Genomic DNA, 22,989 nt, shown 5'->3' with positions numbered 1-22,989 from the left:
ATAGAAAGAATCTTGACTGGATTAATATTTCTCTGATTTTTTTTCTTTATTTCTTTAAATAAATTGAACTTTTTACTTAGAAATATAGACCTAAAATAAATAGTAGATTTGGTGGATTAAAATGTTTTTTATTTCTTAAAGTAAATACATAATTCTATTTGGAGAGATAAAAAGATGAATTTAATTGGTATGTACTCACAGTGTAAAACAGTTTTACACCGTTAGATATTTATTGAAATTTAATTTTTAATTTAATTAATTATAAAATAATATTTATGAATAGTTGTGATGTATATAGAATTTGGCATTAATAGTGCATAGTAATTAATCTCTAAAAATATGGCTTAAAAGCATTTTAGTTTATTTTTTTTAATATTTTAGTCATCTATTTTAAAAGAGGTCAAATTTGCTTTATTTAAGTTTTTTCTATTTATTCCTTCCCGTTCAATGCATTGATGCGTGACATGTGATGTGGTGTGGTAAAAAGATTTTAAAGGTTTGATATTAAAAGATTAAACTTTAATATTTAATTTAATTATAAAAATAAAGTTTAAATTTATTTTTATTTCTTATTTTCATTTTTTTTAATTTTGATTCTTATTTAAAATTCTATTTATTGGTCTTTCCTTTTCGTTAATTTCGTTATCTTATAGTTCCCTGTCATTCTAAGACCAAATTTCATTAATAAAGCAATATATTCGATGGTGTGTCGATGCAACATTTGTACTACTAGGAAAATATCTTATTCTCAAGTTCTCATTGTTCGCAGTGTCTTCGGCCTAAGTTATATATTTGACTATGTGTTCGACGGTGGATTCGCTGGTATCACTAAAGAATTTTGTGAACTTTGGGACTTTTCATCCCCTGGCACTAGTGCAGAAACTACTTTTTACATCGGGCGAAAAGTACTTTTTAAACAAGGGGAAAGTATAATTTCGCCTGCGAAGGCCTATGTTTACCTCATTTCATGCCATAATCCTTTCGATCATGGATGCCAAGTTGTTATCCCTTGCAACTTCATCTTGTCGAACATGTTGAATAACTTCGTCGGCATCTTGGTTTTGATTGACCATAACAACTCCCGGGGCTTTTCTCTCCTTGGGTATTTGTTGTTCGACCCTACGGGGTTCGCCCTGTTGGCCCTGGTTGACTTCGACCATATTGAGTACGATCTGTTGGGCTTGGGTAATTGACGGGTCCTCCTCTAAGACCACTCATTGGGTTTCTAGCATTTATTCTCGACGAGTTGGCGAGTTGGCGAGTTTGCGCTTGAGGAGCACCAAAGAAGTTTGTAATTTGCGTCATCTGCTCTACCAATTGTTGATTAGTTTGGGTTGTATTTTGGATCAAAGGATTGAATATTGTACCCATGTGTTAGGTAAGCATATGAACCATATCATGGTTGCTTTCGTCCATTTGATGTCTTAAAACTGCCGCAAAATTGGTTATAACAGTTGGCAACTGGTCAGAAAATCCCACCCCTGTGGTTGGGTGTTTCGACCCAAATTGTTAACAGTCGATTCCAACCCTTGTAATGGCTCCTAGTCGCCATTGGATCAGCAAATGTTAACGTACTATTATTTAAAGTTGCCATTATGAAAGCTGGCATGCCATATGGATGTTCACCATTCATTGGCATTATAAATTCCGGCGCAAAAGGCCTAAAATTACTAATCCCCACTAGCCTCAGGGTTACTGGTTGTCCTTGCGTTCGAACGGGGGACAGTATTGGTCCACTTTGAGCATTCGACGGTATGGTCGTTGTACTAATTATGGAGGGAATTGCTTCAGTCACAGTCGATGTGGTCGTGTTTTCACTTGTCGAATGGGGAGGTTGTTCTACATCGCTATTTGGTGGACTAACCATCATTCTAACGTACTTCCTTTTTGGTATTGGTTCATTATTTCTGGCTACCTTACCACTTCCCAATCTCATGCAAAAAAGTTTGAGAGGAAGTTATATGCAGAACTAAAAAAAACAAGGTCTTAAAACAAACCAAAACTAAACACAAAGGATCCCGCTGGACGTGCCAAATTGTTTATGTAACGCCCCGAATTTAATTAATTATTTAATAAAATTAATCAATAATTTATTCGTTGGAATTAGTCGAAGTCGGAATTTATCGGTATTATTCTAAAGGCGTGATTGGATTAATATGTTGATTTGAGCAGTTAAGTTATGGTCAGATTAGTCGGAGAAATACAACTGTGAGTTGGTATTATTTGCGTTATGGATCGATTGTAGTTGTGGAATATTATTGGAAATAATATTCGTTATGTTATGTGATTATTTATTTATATGTGTTATTTGGCTTAATTGAGTAATTAGAGGAATATTATGAATTGGGCCTAATTGGAAGAAATATAACACAATGGATGGGTTATGGGTTAAGCCCATTAGTGAGATAGTAAGGTTAGGATTTTAGAGATTTAGTCTCATAACTTATTTTGGAGAAAGAAGGGAAAAAAGAGGAAAGTTATGGCATGAAGAGGAAGGACTCCATTGAAGAAGGTGAAGCTTTTGCTAAGGTAAGGGTGGGGTTCTTACTCTATAAGGGTTGGCATGATGATGGGTATGGTAGAGATTAGACTTCATAATTGAATATCCATGTTTGTGTGAGAATTGCAATCTTGATGTTGTTGATGAATGAGTTGTGGAGCATTTGGTGGAATTGATAGAGGTTTATATGATGGGGTTTTGATTGTATGTTGTTATCCATGATTGTGTGAAAATTGAATTTGAAGTTGTTAGGGTTCATACTAGATTTCTATGAAATTGTGATTCTAAGTATGTTGGATGATGTTTGTATGTGAACCCATGGTTAGGAACATGTTTAGGAACCATATATGTGTGCTAAATTGATGTTAATTGATGTATAAATTGTATGAGGGTTAGTGGTTGTTGTATGAGGAGATTGGGGAAGGAAAATGGTGATTTTTGGGTTTTTACGCAGCATGAGTCGACTTGAAGAAAGTTTGCGTTGACCTGAAGACCAGCATGATTCGACTCATGGGTCGACCTGAGCAAACCCGAAGGGGATAAACTCATATATGCGTCGACCTGAGAAATGTTTGCGTCGACCTGAGCAGCATCCAATTTTTGACAAATTTTTTGTAAAGGCCATAACTTGAGTTTCCGGATTCCGATTGATGCACCGTTCGAAGCGTTGGAAAGATAACGCAATGAACTATACCATGATGCAATAAAATTATTCATAGGATATAGTCTCCTATTACGTTTATTGGTATTAAGTGATGAACTATGTTGTGTTAACATATGAAGTATGCTCTTTGCTATGAACTGACATAACCATGTTGTAGTATAACTTGATGTATGTTTTTCTTATGAAGATACAATGCTATTGAGCTGGTGATATGTACTTTCCTTATGATGAGATAATTATGTATGGTGATGAAATAATAAATGAGTATGCTTTTAATTAAGAAGTTGAACTAATCATGTTATATCATCACTTGAATTGTGTAAAGAGATGTTTGTTGTAACATGATGAATTTGTTGTTGTTGTAACATGATGGATTTGTTGTTGTTATTGTAATATGATGGATTTGTTGCTGTTGTAATATGTTGAATTGTTGTTGTTGCTGTAACATGATGAATTTGTCGTTGTTGTCGTAGACCCAATGGTCAATGTTGATAAGTTGTATTGTGATGTATTGGGAAGTGAATTAATGTTGTATAATGATATGATCTAAAGACGTAGTTGAGACGTAATGAATTACTAAGATAGTAATGATAAGTTCATTGCCATAGAACCTTGGCATTGAGTTGGTTTGTTTGAGATGATGCATGACGTGTTGCTTAAGTTGTTTGTGTTGCTTATGTTGCTTCAGTTGATTATATCGTTCAAGTTGATTATGTCATTTAAGTTGATTAAGTGGTTTAAGTTGTGTTTGTGGATGTGCATCATTGAGTCGCATCCATTGCATTGTTTGAGACGGCCCTTGTGACAAATGTTTGAGATGGCCCTTGTGGCAAATGTTTGAGACGGTCCTTGTGGCAAATGTTTGAGACGGCCCAATGGTAAACTATTTGAGACGGGAGTTTACTCCAATGGTACCACATGCATGTTCATAAATTTGAGTCGCATTTGAATTGCATTTGAATTGTGCTTGGTTTGTTGTGACGTGATGATGAGATGGTTGTTGTGACGTATTTGATATCATACTTGTAAATTTGAATATGTTGTGCTAATTGACTAATGACATTGTTGCCGTTTTGAAAGTTATATTATACTAATAAGTTGTTTTGTGATGAAAGTTGTTGTAAGATGTTATGATGAGAAGTGGTGAAATTATGTATGATATATATATATATATATATATATATATATATATATATATATATATATATATATATATATATATATATATATATATATATATATATATATATATATATATATATATATATATATATATATATATATATCCTATATTATTTATCATGCATTCCTTTATATTGTAAGATATCTCACCCCTTTGTTGATATTTCCCCTACCATGGGAAATGGGCAGGTATTCAAGATTAGTTGTGGATGTTCGAAGTGACTTTATGAAGTTTTTATGTTGCTTTATGGCAAGTCGAGTTGGTGTTTATTGCTCTCATACGTAGAAACCGGGGGGATTAGTCGTTGTTATTTAATTGTTGTATTCAATGATGACATTTGTTTTAAGTTGAATTGAAAATATGTATATAAGTTGAAATTGGAAGTTGTTGGATAAAGTTTTGTTTTCGAATGCTATGTATCTTTATTAAATGCAATATAAGTATGTTTGTTTGGTTAAGTCGAAATGTGGCATCCCATCGCTTGATGAATATTTTTTTTGAATGCACTCTGATTTTCGCTTTTAATTGCGGGGTAGAATTGGGGTGTTACAGTTTACCTTGAATTTTGGTAAACAACTGCTAGTCTTTCAGAATTGATACTTTGATGGCTTATAGAATCGACTAGATTGATCATATGACATAAGTGTATAGTTTGTTTTTAGGTTTTCCTATTAGTAAGTTCTTCAATGTTGAAGATCAATTTAGCAGTAGTGCAAAGAAATTAATGCAAAAAAGACTTGAAAATGAAATGCAATCAAGATAAGGTAACTTCGACTTGTAAGAAAAAGGTAACTTCGACTGAAACTTAAATTGAAACAAAAATGACTTAAATGTAAATGAATTAACGTTGAAATAAAAGATGGTGTTTTCATAAGTACATTTCTCAGAAACTCTTTCTCAACAACATTTAGATACTTTGAATGATCGAGTTTGGTACAATATTGAAACCACATAAATCTAATGTTAAGACCCCTATTTATATTACTTCGATAGTAACGGTAATGAACGATCTCTTCTCCGGAGGATGAGACATCCTCGTCTGCATGTGCTTTTTCTCTCCTAGGTCTCCATGCATCTTTCTAAAGAATAGATAAGGCCAATATATAGTTATCAACCAATTTCGAGTTTATCTTTGTCGTATTTCAAGTTCATACCACTTCAAAAACCTTCTAAGTTTTGGTGTAGTATTATTTTTCCAGTATAACAGCCTTTTCGATAGAGCTTAGTCATTACACAATAACTCAATTAATTACTATCATATACTACTATAGCACGCTTCAATGCAGCTAGCACGGTTTTGAAATACCTCAAAACATGTCGAGGCATTATGTTTCATAGAAACTCAGTCATTCAATTAAATGGTTATTCTAATGTTGGTTGGGTAGGATGTTTAGATATAAGGAAATCCATCTCATGGCAGTGTTTCCTCCTAAGCAACTCACTAATATCAATTGCACATTGTAGCCAATCCAACTTGTTATAAAAGAATCAAGCATTTAGAAACTAATTGTCATTTTGTGAAAGAAAAACAACAAGTTATAGAAATCATGAAATTATTGCATGTCTCATCTAAATATCAATTGGCGAGCCCCACGACCACAAGGTTAAGAGCCTTGCGCTCTACCAACTGAGCTAGACGGGCTTATATATTTTTGAATATTTGCAAATAAATTACATTAAGACATTTTTATTGTGTTGTGATAACTAAAGTGCATTGCACATTAGAAAAATAAGTGACGGGAATCATGAAATTATTGCATGTGTTATTCAAATATCACTCGGCTATTACTAAGTTAAAGATGTTTGTTTGTTTGAAACAATCACCCTAAGTATTGTTGTTTGTTTGTTCAAAAGAACACTATGGTTGTTTTAACTTCATTTGTTTGTCCAAATAAAATTATTAAATATGAAATAAATATTTACATAAAAAATTATATTGATAAATATAAAATATAAAAGAATGGAGAGAGATTGAGAAGGAGAAATAATTAAAATAGTTGAAATATATTTTAACCAATATTGCAAACTAATTGTATAATAAATATATTTTTTGAGATGTTTTAATTAATCTTTATTGGAACCAACTTTTCTTTTCAGATGTAGAAATATTTAATATTGATAATAATTTTGCAAGCAACTTTTGAAATTTATCCAATCACCAACGATTATTAACATCAATAAACACATTATTGCTTCTAATTTGCTGCAATATCTACTCGATTTATGTTCATTTGGGTGTCATGGATTTGCAACCAACCCACATGAAAACCAGTTTAAAATTAAAATTGATTTGTAACCAGTTTAGATCTGATTGTGACTATCAAACAAGTTTAAAGTATACTAGTGCGCATATCCGTGCGTTGCACGGAGTAAAATTTCGAATGTTACAAAAAATTTATACACTTTATATCTTTAAAAAATATATTATTGTTATAAAAAAATTATTTCAATTATAGAAAAAAAATTTATAAAAATTTTTTATGTTTAATTTATAGTTATGTATCAATTAATTATTGTTATAAAAATAAAAAGTTTAAATTAATAATGCATAGCAATAGTATAATATAACCACGGTTTCAGTATTTCCTTCCACTTTTTTTCCTATACAATGATTTTCATCAACTATTTACCAAGTTAAATTAAAAAATTGTGAGATATATAATTGACATCCATAGTGTCTTTTGAAATGGTATCAATTATATTTTTTACCTATAAACATGGTGGGGTCCTAGAGTGAGTGGGAAAAAACTATAAAACTAAAAAAGTATGTGTTTTGGACTAGGTTAAGATTCGGCCCAATCTACTTTCGGCCCACTTAACCTTGGGGATCCAAACTATCTCATGGTCCAGGAAGAGCAAAGACTACTCGTCTACTCTTTGCCCGGCATAATGCTCCCCGCGAGCTGCCTGGCGCCCGGCTCAAGTGCTCCCCGCGAGCATCCTCTCACCGAGGACCCTACTCCTCGTAGGGCTCCTTCATATCTAACCCCCCGAATAATACGGAGTCCACGTGGTCCCTAAAAGACCGCGTCTCCCTTAAACTTCAGAATGGTTAACCAGGAGAGAGGGCACTCACGCACCTCCGATATTTTCGCCCAGGAAACCTGGCAGTCTCCTTGTTGGGCCTGGAAATCCAGCCCAGTAGCGAGATCATGGCTCAGCGCTGGGGCTATAAATACCCTCTTTCACTAGAGGGTCGGGTATTCAATCTATTCTAACCTTTAGCTCGTACTTGCACTCCTTTGCTCGTCTTCTTACTTTGGCACTGGAGTACCTTGCAGGTACCCCCCCCCCCCTTTCACTCCACAAAGATCCAACTTCCGAGCAGGCCTTGACGATCCTTCTGATCAGGTACGATCAGTAGCGCCGTCTGTGGGAAACAAGCTTCCCCGTCTTTAACAAACAAAGATCAAAGCTAATTCATCCTGCGATCATCATGGCCGGCAACAACAACACCAACCAAACTCCTGATCCTTTATATCTCGATCCCCTCATTCACGCTGCCACAGCCGACGGGCAGAATCGACACCGGCGAGAAGGACAACAGCCCACAGCTGACGGGCAGGGGAGAACAAGGCACGAAATCTCCTAACCTCCCAGGAACGAGCAAGCTCAAATCCAAAACAACAGGAACGAGCAAGCTCGAAACAACGGAAACGAGCAAGCTCAAAACAATAGGAACGAGATGTCTCAAATCCAGAACAACGAAGCTGACTCCAGGGACGGGCAACCCGCCTCCTCCTTCACTCATACCTCCCAGAGGAGAGGAACCCGATACGAGGACGACCAAGAGCAAGTCGACATCCCCGAGGATGCCAACCCTACAGCTATCAACTTACTTGCGGCCCTCAAAAAGACCAACCGCCTCATCCAGCAACAAAGTGAGCGGATTGACAGGCTAGAAAGGAAGCGACGATCACGATCTCCCCCGCGGAGGCACTATCGATCGCGTTACTCCTCGTCCTCACGCTCCCCACCAAGGAGGTATCGCCGATGTTCACCATCTTTTTCGCGCTCTCCGCCCAAAAGGTACCGTCGTCAAAGGTCCTACTCCCGCTCCCCTCGGCTGAAGAGCAGGAGGAACCAGAAACCTGAGGAGGCAGAGACGGGAAGCCCCTCCCCCGAACAAGATTATCAGGGCCCACTAAGACTGTGGTGAAAGCCCGCGAGCGTTCCCCTCCTGAGGACAATCGCAAAGCTTCTAGAAAACCACAAACAAAACCTCGGCGAAAACACAGCAACCGTGGAAGGCACTCAACCTCCCCCGGACCAAGCGACGAGGAAGACTTCCGCAGCTCTCTGTCAGAGGAAATCCGGCGAGCCCGCCTGCCCCGGGGAGTGGAGAAACCCCCAACCCTGGACCTTTACGACGGGACCACAGACCCTGACGATCATATTAGGAGCATCGAAGCCGTCATGGACTATCACGTGGTCCAAGGATCCATCAAATGTCGGATCTTTCCGACCACACTCAGAAAGGGAGCGATGACCTGGTACAGGAATCTTCCTCCTAACTCCATCCACTCCTGGGCAGAACTCAATAAGCTCTTCTCCAACCACTTCGCGGCCTCTCGCCGACAACCGAAATCCGAAGCGACCCTCGAAGCTGTCATCTAGGGTACCGACGAGCCTCTTTGGGAATATCTCGACAGGTTCAACAAAGAGGCCGTCCAGGTGCAGACAACCGACCATATGAAAAGATACCTCCTCGAACGAGGACTCCTCCCAGAGAGCGACTTCAAGAAGGCCATCAAAATTGAGAAGATGCGCACCATGGACGCCCTCCTCCTCAAAGCCCAAGCTTACATTGCTTTCGAAGAAGGCAAAGCAGCTGTGAAGAAAGCCTCAAGAGGCAACGACACTGCCCGCAGCTCGAGCCAAGACTGCTCTCTTTCGCGTCGGGGCCACGAAAAAGAAAAGATGACAGGCCCCGCGACACGAAGGAACACAGGGGACCATCTGGTCGTTTCAATGACTACACCCCCCTGAACGTCTCACGCGAGCGTATTCTATCCGAATGCAAGAGCACCGAGTTCAAAAACTCCAACGTTAAGCCCCCGAGGCCAAATCCGACCATGCCAGGGACTGACAAATCCAAATACTGCAAGTATCACAAAAGTCACGGGCATCTGACCGACGAATGCATATACCTCAAAGATGCCATCGAGACTCTGATTAAGGAAGGCCGCCTGTCTAAATACACGAAGAAGGGAGAATCTTCCCGGAGAGAAGGGCCAAGGAACTCTGACAACGACAATTCACCAGATAGCCGATCATTGCAGGTTGCTCTGTCCTTCACCCGACCAGAGGACTTCATATCTTCAATTGGAGTGACCTCCGTTGTTAGCACATGGGAAGGATTCCCGACCGCAATGGTCATCTCCAACGGCGGGGATCCAGGTTCTCTCACGATCATCTCAGTAAAAAGAAAGTTTGACGAGCTGATCAGCGCCAATTCAGATCTCGGCCCGACCCTCCAGAAGTTCAGAGGAAAATTAGACCCAATCACCTTCTATCTCGAAGAGCTCCCCGGCGGAGCCCGAAATGCCACGACCCCCTTGCTCGTTCGAGCAAGGATGGCTAATTTTGATGTCCGTCGGATCCTCATCGACGAGGGAAGCTCGGTCGACATCATGTACTCCCATCTTTTTCAGACCCTCAAGCTGGACGACTCCCATCTTACTCCATACGTAGGTTCCGACCTCCAGGGCTTCAACGGGACTACCACCAAACCCTGGGGTTACGTCGAACTGATCGTCACTTTCGGGGAAGGAGAAGCTTCCAGGCAAGTTAAAACACGATTCCTGGTGATCGACTGTAAGACCCTCTACAACTGCATCATCGGACGACCCACTCTAGCCGAACTTACGGCCGTCCCCTCAACCGTGCACCTCAAGATAAAGTTCTATACAAAAAGGGGACGAGTGCCCACCATCAACGCCGACATCGAAGCGGCCAGAAGGATATTCGGCGCATCGATGAAAGGATTACAGTTGATCGCCCCTCCTTCCAGCTCCAACAAGAAGCCAAGAGCCGAAGATAAGCCAGCTCAAGAAGACCTTCAGCAACCGACCAACATCAGCTCAGTTGACCTCGACGCCCGTTTTACGAAAGAAGAACTGAATAACGACGAAGAACCACAATCGAGGACAACCCACCCCGTCCGACCAATCCCGGACGGCGACTTTGAGCTCGTCCCGCTGGGCGACAACCCTGACAAGGCGGTGAAGATCGGCAAAGACATCCCAGATCTGCCGAGGAAACAACTCATGGCTTGCATTTGAGCCAACGCCGACTTGTTCGCTTGGATCGCAGCTGAAATGCCCGGACTCGACCCTGAGGTCGCCTGCCACCATCTCTCCATCGATCCATCCGCGAAGGCAGTAGTTCAACGTAGGCGTCGGCAGTCTCCCGAGAAAGCGGAGGCTGCCGAGAAAGCTGTAAAAGACCTCCTAGAGGCAAATTTTATTTCCGAGGCCAAGTATTCAACTTGGCTCTCAAACGTTGTACTAGTTAAAAAATCTAATGGAAAATGGAGAATGTGCGTTGATTATACTGATGTTAACCGGGCTTGTCTCAAAGATGCTTACCTTGTGCCTAACATTGACAGGCTGGTCGACAACTCGGTCGGTTATAAATTGTTGTCTTTTATGGATGCTTATTCAGGTTACAACCAAATCCCCATGGCGAGATGCGACAAGCAGTGCACGGCATTCATGACCGAGTCGGGCAACTATTACTACAATGTAATGCCCTTCGGACTCAAGAACGCCGGAGCCACTTACCAGCGGATGATGAACAAGGTATTCCGAGGAGAAATCGGTGACACCCTCGAGGTATACATGGACGACATGATCGTCAAATCCCGAGAGGACACCGACCACACCACGCATCTCGAACGAGTATTCAAGCAGGCCAGGTCCTGCAAGATGCATTTCACCCCAGAGAAATGCACCTTCGGCGTCCGGACAGGAAAGTTCCTCGGTTTCTACTTGACCGAAAGAGGAATAGAAGCCAACCCGGAAAAATGCCGAGCATTCTCGGAACTCCCCACACCTAACAATAAGAAATCCATCCAAGTCTTAAACGGGATGCTCACAGCGCTGTCCCGCTTCGTCGCGAAATCCGCCCAGAACGCTCTCCCATTCTTTAAACTGTTGCGCAAGGAAGCAACCTTCGAATGGTCCGAGGAGTGCGAACAAGCACTATCTCACCTCAAGCAAGTCCTCTCGGAGCCACCTGTCCTGTCCCGACTGGGAAACGACGAGATCCTATATCTCTATCTAACCGTCTCTAACGAAGCAGATAGCGCGGCATTAATCCGAGAAGCTGAAGACGGGCAGAAGCCCGTATACTTCACCAGCAAAGCCCTACAAGGACCCGAGGTGCGATACCAGCAAATCGAAAAAGTCGCGCTGGCACTGATAATAGCCGCTCGAAGACTGAGGTACTACTTCCTCGCTCGTACCATCGTCGTTCGAACCGATCAACCAATCAAACAACTTCTTGGCCGACCAGATATGGCCGGGAGAATGCTGAAGTGGTCCCTTGAGCTATCTGAGTTCGACGTCCAATACGAAAGCAGAAAAGCACTGAAAGCTCAGGCACTGGCCAATTTCGTGGCCGAGATGACCTCGATCACCTCCTCCCCTCCTCCTGTCCAGAATAAGTGGACCATCTACGTAGATGGCGCCTCCAGCAGCTCGGGAAGCGGAGCCGGCGTCATCTTGGAAAATGACGAATGGCTCATCATTGAAGTATCCCTGATCTTGTACTTCACCACGTCGAACAACCAAGCCGAGTATGAAGCTTTCCTAGCGGGCCTGCGACTAGCTGAGGACGTAGGCGCCCGGGAGGTAAAGATCTACACCGACTCCCAACTCGTCGCTTCCCAAGTTAACGGCGACTACCAGGCCAAAAACGATGTGCTCGTCGAGTACCTCGCACTAGTCAAAGATAAAATGAAAAACTTTGCAAAAGTGGAAGTCGAGCACATACCTCGAGAGCATAATTTTCGGGCCAACGTCCTGTCCAAACTCGCGAGCACGAGGAAGAAAGGCGGGAACAAGTCAGTGATCCAAGAGATCCTTTCAAGACCAAGTGTAGACAAGAGTGCGCCCCACATACCAGTGCTCGCCATTGGCGACGACCATTGCTGGATGACCCCGGTGTATAACTTCCTCACAAAGGACGAGCTACCAACAGACGCGAAGGAGGCCTCCGCAGTCAAAAGACGAGCCTGCTCGTACGTCATCGTCGAAGACAAGCTATACCGGCGAGGGTTCTCCATCCCTCTTCTCAAATGTGTCGACGCTTCCCAAGCACTCGAGATACTGCAGGAGCTTCACGAGGGGATCAACGGCCAACACCTTGGTGGTCAATCACTAGCAAGAAAAGCTCTCAGAGCCGGATACTATTGGCCGACCATGCAGCAAGACGCCAAAGAACATGTCCAGAAATGCGATAAATGTCAGCGCCACGCCGACATGCACTTAGCTCCCCCACACGAACTTAAATCCCTATCATCACTCTGGCCATTCTCCATTTGGGGAATGGACCTCCTCGTACCATTCCCAAAAGGATTATACCAAAACAAATACCTGGTCGTCGCCGTGGACTACTTCACTAAATGGATCGAGGCCGAAGCGCTCACCAAGATCACAGCCCAAAACGTGCTTCATTTTTATAAACGAAACGTACTCGCCAGATTCGGGGTGCCACGGGCAATAATAACCGACAACGGCACCCAATTCACCGATAGAAAATTCCAAGAGTTCGTGTCCAAGCTCGGCACCAAGCAGCATTTCACTTCGGTGGAACACCCCCAGATGAACGGGCAAGCCGGGGCCGCTAACCGAGTCATCCTCCGAGGACTAAAACGAAGACTCAGTGAAGCTAAGAAGGCTTGGGTCGAGGAGCTGCACAGCGTACTCTGGGCATATAGGACGACGCCGCATTCGAGCACAGGCGAAACCCCATTTAGATTAACCTATGGCACCGAAGCCGTGATCCCCGTTAAAATCCGAGAACCTTCTTGTCGGACTGAGTCACCTCTCGAAGAAGAACTCAACGATGAGGCTATGAGGGAAGAACTCGACGCGGTCTCTCATCTTCCCCCACGAACGGCTCCACCTGAGCACCATCAGTAGATGAGGACCAACAGCACATGGGCCGAGCATTGGCAAATTCGAAGCTCCTTCCTCGGAACTTCGACTTGGGGGGGCTCCTATTCTGGACTGGGCCAAGATTCGACCCAATCTACTTTCGGCCCACTTAACCTTGGGGGTCCAAACTATCCCATGGCCCAGGAAGAGCAAAGACTGCTCGTCTACTCTTTTCCCGGCATAATGCTCCCCGCGAGCTGCCTGGCGCCCGGCTCAAGTGCTCCCCGCGAGCATCCTCTCGCCGAGGACCCTGCTCCTCGTAGGGCTCCTTCATATCCAACCCCCCGAATAATGCGGAGTCCACGTGGTCCCTAAAAGACCGCGTCTCCCTTAAACTTCGAAGCGGTTAACCAGGACAGAGGGCACTCACGCACCTCCGATATTTCCGCCCAGGAAACCTGACAGTCTCCTAGTTGGGCCTGGAAATCCAGCCCAGTAGCGAGATCATGGCCCAGCGCTGGGGGCTATAAATACCCTCTTTCACTAGAGGGTCAGGTATTCAATCTATTCTCACCTTTAGCTCGTACTTGCACTCCTTTGCTCGTCTTCTTACTTTGGCATTGGAGTACCTTGCAGGTACACCCCCCCCCCCTTTCACTCCACAAAGATCCAACTTCCGAGCAGGCCTTGACGATCTTGCTGATCAGGAAGACAATTTTTCCAAAATTATATCAGTTCAATCGATCTGTCAGCATACCAGTAGGTTGCAGTTCAAAATGTGTAAGTTGAAAGTGAACATATGAATCTTAAACAAAAAAAAAACTGTTTTATTGATATTACTCAAAATGAGTTTGATATTTCAATTACATTATAATGACGTGATAAATATAAATACATCATCCTAATCACTAATCACTAATTTGATATAAGTGTCATTGTATCATAAATATTCTTCAGGTATCTTCAAAAAATGTAACCTTTTCCATTTTCAAATGTTTATTGCATCATCTTCCAACCTAAGCAAACATAACATCAGTTAAACGAATTCATATTAAAGAATTCTGATTTTCACAATTTAAATTTTCATACATTTTAGTGCAGACTTGACATCCATCAAACCTTCTTTACAGCTAATAGGACATTTTGAAGAATTTTTCTACTCAGTCATAATACAGTAGCAATAAAATATGACAGTTGCAAATCAATATATTATAACTCAAAATATAAACCTCAACAAAAACCATTGATAGTTGCAATGTCAATAAATGACATTTTCACCATTAATTCAAGACAATGCAATGTAACATTAATAATAAATCCAAATCCTGCACATCGTAAAGTTTAGGCCAGGCAATGTGACTTGAAGAAACTTAAACTAAATCCAAAATCAATCACTTTAAACTTAGTAGTAACACGGTTCCTTTCATATTGCCTGGCCTAAACTTTATGATTGTCACAACATCTATCTCAATTGATTAAGAAGAACAATATAAAAAACATACAGTCGTATAAGATGATAAAGCACAGAATAATAATATAATCTATTTTTAAAAAGTGGTTTTACCGATCAAATAGTCCATATCAATTTTCCCAACAATTTTTGGAAAAGACACCGGTCTATAAGGAGAGACCGTTATTGTATCAGTTTCAACCTTTGTAACAACTTTACCACTCTGCAAATTCAACTTGAATTTATGTTTTGTAGTCCTATAAGTTTTGAAGTTAGCGGCGACACCAAAGGATTTCAAGTTATACACAGTTCCATCACATATTTTAGATTGAAATCGAGACAACAGGGCTTTCCTCACCGAAGCTTGAATCTTGCCCCCCTTTAAATTCACAAATAATAAATCAAAACGGAAGACCGCCGGAAACATCATAGCCGCGGTTGTCAAAACGGAAGACCAGTAAATAAATATAAATAAATCAAAATAGTGATTATTATTAAAATAAAATTACTCTCTTTATAAAACACCAGATATCCAAAAACTAAAATATTTGCACTCAAGTCCTCATCCAGCAACATCAAAACTATACAAAATGCTTATATATAGAACTTTTACATAATCAATTAATACAAACATAAGTTCAATGAATTGTATATAACAAAAGAAACAAATACAATAGAAATGATCATCTGTACATTTAATTTGATACAATTCATCTGAATTTTGTCATGCACCTTCCAAAATCAAAATCCACGCATATTGTAGGCGCCCATGGATTTAAGCCTCTCCACCATCTGCAATTAAGAACTCAATAAAAACCAATCATGAGAAAACTCTATGTAGCCTTCCTAGAAAGACTGAGGCGACGAATCTTGAGTGTTACCTGTCATCACCACCGATTTCCCCCTTCAATTGTTTCACTCTGCAGTGAAAAATCAAATTCAATTAAGTAGAAAAGATTAATGATTGAATCTAATGTAAAAATCTACTGATTAAACAAAAACGCTGCATTTTACTCTATAAAAATCATGACGTGAAATCTAAAATCCAAATTGAAATGAATACATGCATTTTCATGTTTTGGATTATAAAGCTTTGGGAATTAAATCGATAAATAAATTATACAATTTGAAATTAAATGGATGAGATTCATGGTTCATAGACTCAATTAAGAAAAATTGAGATAGAAATTGGAGTTTGAAAACAAACCAGTGAGAAAAAGTAGCTGACGAAGAAGACGAGCACAATAGTTTTGTGAAATTAGTGTTTTGCTATTTAGGGGTTAGGGTTAAGAAGGGGATGATTCTGATCCGACTTCATGAGTCCTCTTGTTTGTTCCATTGTATTTAAATTGGGAGAAGAAGTAACATTGATGAGAAGAGATTAGGGAAAAAATTAGATTGGGAGGAGAGAAAATAGAATGGAAGGGTTTGCATTGAGAAAGCAAATGAATTTGTTGTCTTTATTTTTCCGGAGCAACTATGGATCTTTCGAGAGAATATGAAGCGACATAGCATTGGTTGTTACAAAAGGCTAAGATAAAATTGATTATCAAAGTGACCCAATACAAACTGAAGTTTTAATAAAATAATTAAAAAATTGTGGTTAGAAATTAGTGAAATAATTAATTAAATAATAATAAAATAATTAAAATTAATTATAGTAAGATTACTATTAATAACAAATTTTAAAGTGGTGAGTCTTCTAAGAAGATGACACTTGGCAAATTTGCCAAAAAAACTCATCTTGTTTTATTATATTGTATGATGAGAAAATCAACCATTGACAACCGAAGAATAGGTATCATATCAACATATAAATGCACTTTGAAGACCAAAGAATAGGGCAGATTATTGGCGAGAAAAGTGGTATTTTGGACCCCAGAACAAGACTAGTTGTTGAACTAATAAGTTATCCATTGGCCAACAAATTCTCAACATCATAATCACCATGGCAACTTATTATTACAGCACAAACTACAAGAAAATACAGATGACAAGTACAAATAAGTTTCTAATCAATGGCCTCAAACTGATATATGAAATCTAATTTTAATTCAAAATCTTTTGTTGATCCCAGAAACTGTTACATTCATCTTCTTTCAATGAACTAACTGGTAAAAATTTAATCAAACAACTGTCTCCACTGTCATCAGCTAATGATCATTTTGTTAAAAAACTCAGCTTGCTCAGGAAAATACTCCATCAATTCATCCTTCGTCACCCAAACATATTCCTCGCATTTTCCAATGTCGAATTTGTTTTTTGCAATTACTTGTGACTTGAAGAAAAATTTCTGACAGAAGATTTAAGCAACAGAAAGAATAAGCAAAGTATAATGAATATGAATTTCAACAAAAAAAATAACATATTGAAAGATATCGCTGCAAAATTTCCTATAAATATACCTTAAAAGGTGTGGATCCTGACTGCTCTTCTTTAGGCTGAACAACCATATGGGCCATTGGAGCATTTCCGACAAAATATGTATTGGAAAGATCTCCTAGGACTGATTTCAATGCAGATTCCGCACACTGAATTTTTAAAGAATAAGTTACGAGGGAAATCAAGATATCAGTGTTATCAATTGTGGATTGCGGAAAATAACGTTTTCTTTTTACAAATTCCACATCGCAGCAGTGTTACAGCACCAATATAGATACCATTTGACAACATTTTGTACTAAATATATCAAAGAACAATAGCAATTAATTCAAATTTTGTTACACTAAAGCAAATTAAGAATATTCACCTTACGCATGGTTTCCTCTGATTCATAAACTTTCTCTGGAAAATGCCACACAGGCTTTCCGCTTGGAGCCCCATAAGCATTTCCGTAGAGAAGAAGGTAGAGTCTTTTGTCAAGAGCTCTTTGTAGTGACCTAAAGAGACAAGAAGTAAGAGACTATTCAACCACGACACAGCAATTATGTCTGAAAAAAACTTCAGTTCTTTAAAGAAAAAATTGTAATCATTAAGCAAATGACCTCGTTAAGTTTTCATGTCTCTCACTCAAAATTATACTAGCTTTGACTCTATTATCTATGAGACCGGGAAACGAGGATTGGCCTACCCTTCCCTCACATAAGGTAATGTCATTATTATTTTATTTTTGGGTAAAAGATGGGCCTAAGCCCAGGAGAAGCTATACAGGGACAATCCTCTTAGAGGATTTGCCCAGACAATCGGCAAAATAAACATCCTGAATAGCTGGAGAGCATCTATCAAAAATTCTAATTCCTCCACTATTAGTCGCTCCAAGCTTAGCAAGCCTATCAGAGCATATTGATTGGCCTCCCAGTATACGCGAACCACTCGAACATCCTTGATCAGACTCAGTTCCTTACGAATTTGCCGGATCAATACAAAACCAACACCGGCACTGTAAGTATCCTGCAGAATCGCCGCTTTGATGTCCTTCGAGTCCGTTTGAATTTCCACCCTTTGATACCCTTTACTCAGGATCAGTTTGACACCTTCCCATAATCCCCAGCATTCAGCCATCCTTACATTACATATCCCTATGTTCTTGGAGTACCCCACAATCCACTGAGCAGTACTATTTCTGACAACTCCCTCACATTCTACCAAGCTATTCGAGTTCACCGCACCATCAGTTTAACCGAATCCTGATCAGCTGGCCTCCAGTTAATATGCTGCACAGTGTTCCTTTTCATTTCTAGTTTGTGATTCAGACTTTCGCTAGTCTCGTACATCTGCACTCTGTTTTGAATATCTGGGGCTAGATTTCGTGGCATAAAGTATTCAGCATCATACATTCTCTTATTCCTCCAATGCCAAATAACGTGACATGCTGTAGCCTAAAGCACCTGCCAATTACCAGTCCAGTGCCTGCCTATGTTGTTGTTTATGTTGAATTCCAACCAGTCTTTGAAGCTTAACGTGTAGAACTTTTGCAACTGAACCTGATCAACCAAATTTACCCAAACCTGCCTAGCAGAGGTACAATCTCTCAACACATGAGTGATCGTTTCAACCGTATTAGTGCATTCAGTGCAGTAAGGACCGCTCAACTGTCTTCTAGCCAACATCTCTTTGGTTTTAATTCCTTCGTGTTTGACTAGCCAAATGAACATACGGATTCGTTCTGGAACCTGCAGATGCCAAATCCTTTTCCAGTCAGTACTGCTACCAGTGCTTGCAGTATTGGTCAGAACCGTGTACGCAGACGATATTTTGAACTCTCCCCGTTTATAGTTCCTCTCCAAAAGCAATAGCCGTTCTCCTCATTATCAGAGGGAGGCGGAACTGCTGCAATCTTCTGCAGAATGACGTTATCAAACCTATTGTTAAGCAAACTCCAATTCCAGCTACCATCCTCATCATTCAGGTCAGCAACAGTAGGCTCATCCTGATTAGAATATGTTTCTAAGTTCTAACAGATGGTCCTTTAACACAACCCTGGAGTCACCCATCTATCCGTCCAAGCATCAACACTCCTCCCACTTCCAATAGCCCAACATCCCATTCTGTCAATGAGATCCTTAACTTGAGTCATGTTTTTCCACAAGGACGAATATTGAGCTTTGGCTTCCAACTTTCCAACAGCGGTGTTGCTCCTACCATACTTACCTCTCAGCACATCACTCCACAGTGCCTTGTCCCCGTACCTAAAAACCAGCACAGCTTAGAAACACAAGCTTCGTTCATGCTTATGAGGTCCATCAAGCCAAGACCCCCTTCTTCCTTAACAGTAGCAATCTCTTTCCATCGCACGGTATGCATGTGTTTTCTGCCATCAGTATCTCCCCAAATAAACTGCCTGGTATGCATGTGTTTTCTACCATTAGTATCTCCCCAAATAAACTGCCTTTGGGTCCTTTGATTGTCTTTCAAAATGCTGTTCGGGACCTTGTTACTCATCATGGAGTATGTAGGTATTGCTTCAAGTCAAATTGTATTAAAATAAAAAGAAGCATTATAATGTTCTAGGTCATCACCCTCATCATTTAATGCATTCGCTACTCGCTAAATCACAAATAGTTTGCAAGAATCAATCTCAAGGCTTAATAAGATTATACTTAATTCAAAGAAATCAAAATTTAACTAACAGTAATTGCATAGCATTACAAATTAAAGACTGAAGGTGCACGACCAATATAACTTAATATTTGATTAAAGTCTGAAGGCGCACTAAGAATACAACTAAAATGTCTGATGACAAGCTTGCATCGGCATTATATAACTATCAATAGTTCAAAGTTAAACTCGATCAAAAACCAATAAAGAAGGTAAGTGAGTAAAAAACAAACTAAATAACCTTTGATTAAGAATATCTATACTAAGCACCGCACCAAACAAAAGGAGATTTGCTCACTCCCAGAAGAGGAGAAAACGATAAGAACCAAATAAATAATTGATTAGAGAAATCATAAATATTGGTTATGAGACATCTCTTATATACCATTCATTCTACTTCATATATTCCAGAAATTGAAAGAAAACATTTTCTTATGGAAAATCACATAATGAACAGTCTGCTAATTTGGTACACACCTTAGATCATTGTTTTTGTCTGCTTCAGTGATTCGTGGTGCTGGAACATAGTCAATTTGATAGTCACCTTTCCCCCTGAAAGTAGCACAATTTTCACGATAATAGATGAAAAGAAAGATGTATTTTGCCATTTGTAACATAACCTAACCAGATGGATCTCAAGATATCTCTCTTTTGATTGAACCAATTTTAAAAAACCAAATTGTTTACTTTTAAACCTACTCTTAATTACTCATACCTTGCATCGGATCTGTCTAGAAATTCATCGGGATATCTGCGTTGATATTGTTGTCGCCATCGAAACCTAGCCATTGAAACCCCATAAAAATGTAATTATATAACAATAACAGACACAATATCAGTAATAAATACAACAAAAAACAGAAGACAATAGCAACTTCAAGTTTATTAAACAAACCATAGCACAGTTTTGAACTCAGTCACATTAACAACAAAACCTTATGTTTTAGACATTAACCTCATGAGAAAAAAAATGTTGATATTTCAAATCATAATTTACCTTTTCTTTATATAAATTGCAAAAACTAACTATCACTGAATGCATAAAACTGAAAACCAGATGAACAGATTCCTTCTTTTTCTCTTATAAGTCCCTAGATATAAGTCTCATTATAAATTATTAGGCATATTTCTTTAATTATTTAGTTCAAATATGTGCCTTATGTCCTTATTAGTAATACTAATTTAGCTTGAGAGATGAAAAAGTGAGAGTTAGACACATCTAAACACAAAAAGGAATTTTAGGAACATCCATGTACAAATTGAACATACTAAATTCACTACCTACTGTTCTTAACATATGTGAAAATAGCATTCATGTTTTTTTATAATAAAGTCCTACTTGGAGAGTGGAATGAGAAATTAAATGGGAGGTTAGAGATTTGGAGACAAACCTTATAAGCGTATGACTTTTGTCTAAATAGAAGCAAGACAGAGTATATGAAATGCAAGTTTAGCAAAAGGCAAGTATTTCTAATTATTGGTGAGGGGTAGTCAAACTTATAAATTTTGTTGTAAGGAAAGTAAATGAAAATCAAATGAAGGGTAGTCAAATCACTAAAGGCAGAGAAAGACCTAAAGAAACTATACGAAAAACTATTAAGACCAACCTATAGATTAATGAGTTTGATAGAGATATGCTATATGATATGACATTACAACGTTGTTTAATGCCTATAGCCAACCATACATAATGAGATTAGTCGCTGTTTTTTGTTGTTGGTGTGAAAATAACCAAAAGGGATTATAATTATAATTAGGGAAGAAGCTAGTATGATAGGTGTAAATTAGGGCATTTAGTGCCAGATCGCTTGGCAAAATGTCAACATGTATAACAACTAACAAATAATGATAGGTTCTAATAGTATTAAGATGCTTCTTCCTGCAACTAGTTTGCAAAATCAGTACAAATTCATAAAGAATAAAGTCCAAATTCAACATTCAGCTTGCAATAAAATGAATACGAATGAAAGTAGTGGCGGCAAAGACTTACGAGAATTCTTGAAATGCATAAACAACAGGGTCAATTTTGGGAATGACCACAGGCAATCTCTCAAACAGAACGGAGGCAACCATTTTCTCAGAACTCGAACTGAATCCTCGCCTCGTTATCAGAGGCCGAATCAACGACATCTTCATCCTGAACGAATATAAAACACGTAACACATAAATACAAGATTCAAGCAATGTTTGTTGATTTCATCATTCAATTTCGTGATAGTGATTAGGTTTTTCATACCTTGGCTGAAAATGGAAGAGTGATTGTCGCCAAAAATGTGAAGAAATGAGGTAGCTACTGGTGTGGAGTGAAGGGGAGTGGAGAATGCGCAGAGAAAGACGAGAAAAGGGTTCGTTGTTTTTGTTAGGGTTTGTTTGGTTTGCATTATATGGAGTGAGGGGATGAAATTTTTTTAGCTATACGTGTTTGGTTCTTTTTTTTCAGAAGGAAATAAGACGGAAGTAAAATAGTTCCCGAATTCCTTTTTTCCTTCTCCAAAATAGTGGATTTGGATGAGAGGAAAAGAAAACAAAAAATAATATTTATAATTTCATTTTGTTGAGGTGTCTGCTTGCTGCGGAAGTAAAATAATATTGTGTTACGATGAATCGAAATAATATGATAATCCATCCTGTGTTTGGTACGATGAAATTGATTTATGAGAAATTAATTTAGAGCGTAATACTAACCTTAGAAAGAATAATTCCTAATGAAACTTGGAATTTATCATATATGCAAGAGAAGTCGTAATAAGTATAAGCCTAGTGAAGAACTAAATTCTTAAAAAAACATGAGCTGTAATTAGCGTGTTGTAATATTAAGTTATTCAACTAATACACCAATTAGTTGTGATTGTGTGAATAAGATGGAAATAATGTGAGAAGCGTTGGTTTTCTTGTAGGCTGGTGGTAGATTAACGGAATATCTACCATATAAGAACATTAAATATTCTGGAAAAGCCAACATTACCCTTCCTTCTTTTATGCCACATACCCACTTTTTATTGAAAACATGTCATTTTCCACCCATATCTTAACTATCCAAATGATTATTTG

General features: G+C 39.3%; 1 protein-coding gene across 1 annotated transcript; it reads right to left on the bottom strand.

Moving 5' to 3' along the window:
* Nucleotides 1-16,794: 16,794 nt before the first annotated feature.
* LOC131627485 (uncharacterized) lies at nt 16,795-22,416 on the bottom strand. Its single transcript, XM_058898339.1, has 7 exons — nt 22,175-22,416; nt 21,929-22,075; nt 20,654-20,719; nt 20,416-20,490; nt 17,651-17,780; nt 17,307-17,432; nt 16,795-17,194 (listed from the first exon to the last, which is right to left on the bottom strand). Exons 2-7 carry the CDS (start codon nt 22,072-22,074, stop codon nt 17,051-17,053), a joined length of 687 nt encoding a protein of 228 aa, XP_058754322.1. The 5' UTR covers nt 22,075; nt 22,175-22,416; the 3' UTR covers nt 16,795-17,050.
* Nucleotides 22,417-22,989: the final 573 nt, after the last annotated feature.

Source organism: Vicia villosa, unplaced genomic scaffold, assembly GCF_029867415.1.
Source record: "Vicia villosa cultivar HV-30 ecotype Madison, WI unplaced genomic scaffold, Vvil1.0 ctg.000364F_1_1, whole genome shotgun sequence".
Taxonomy (NCBI): Eukaryota; Viridiplantae; Streptophyta; class Magnoliopsida; order Fabales; family Fabaceae; genus Vicia; species Vicia villosa.
Note: the sequence above shows the minus strand (reverse complement) of the source record. Positions and strands in the feature narration are given on the sequence as shown.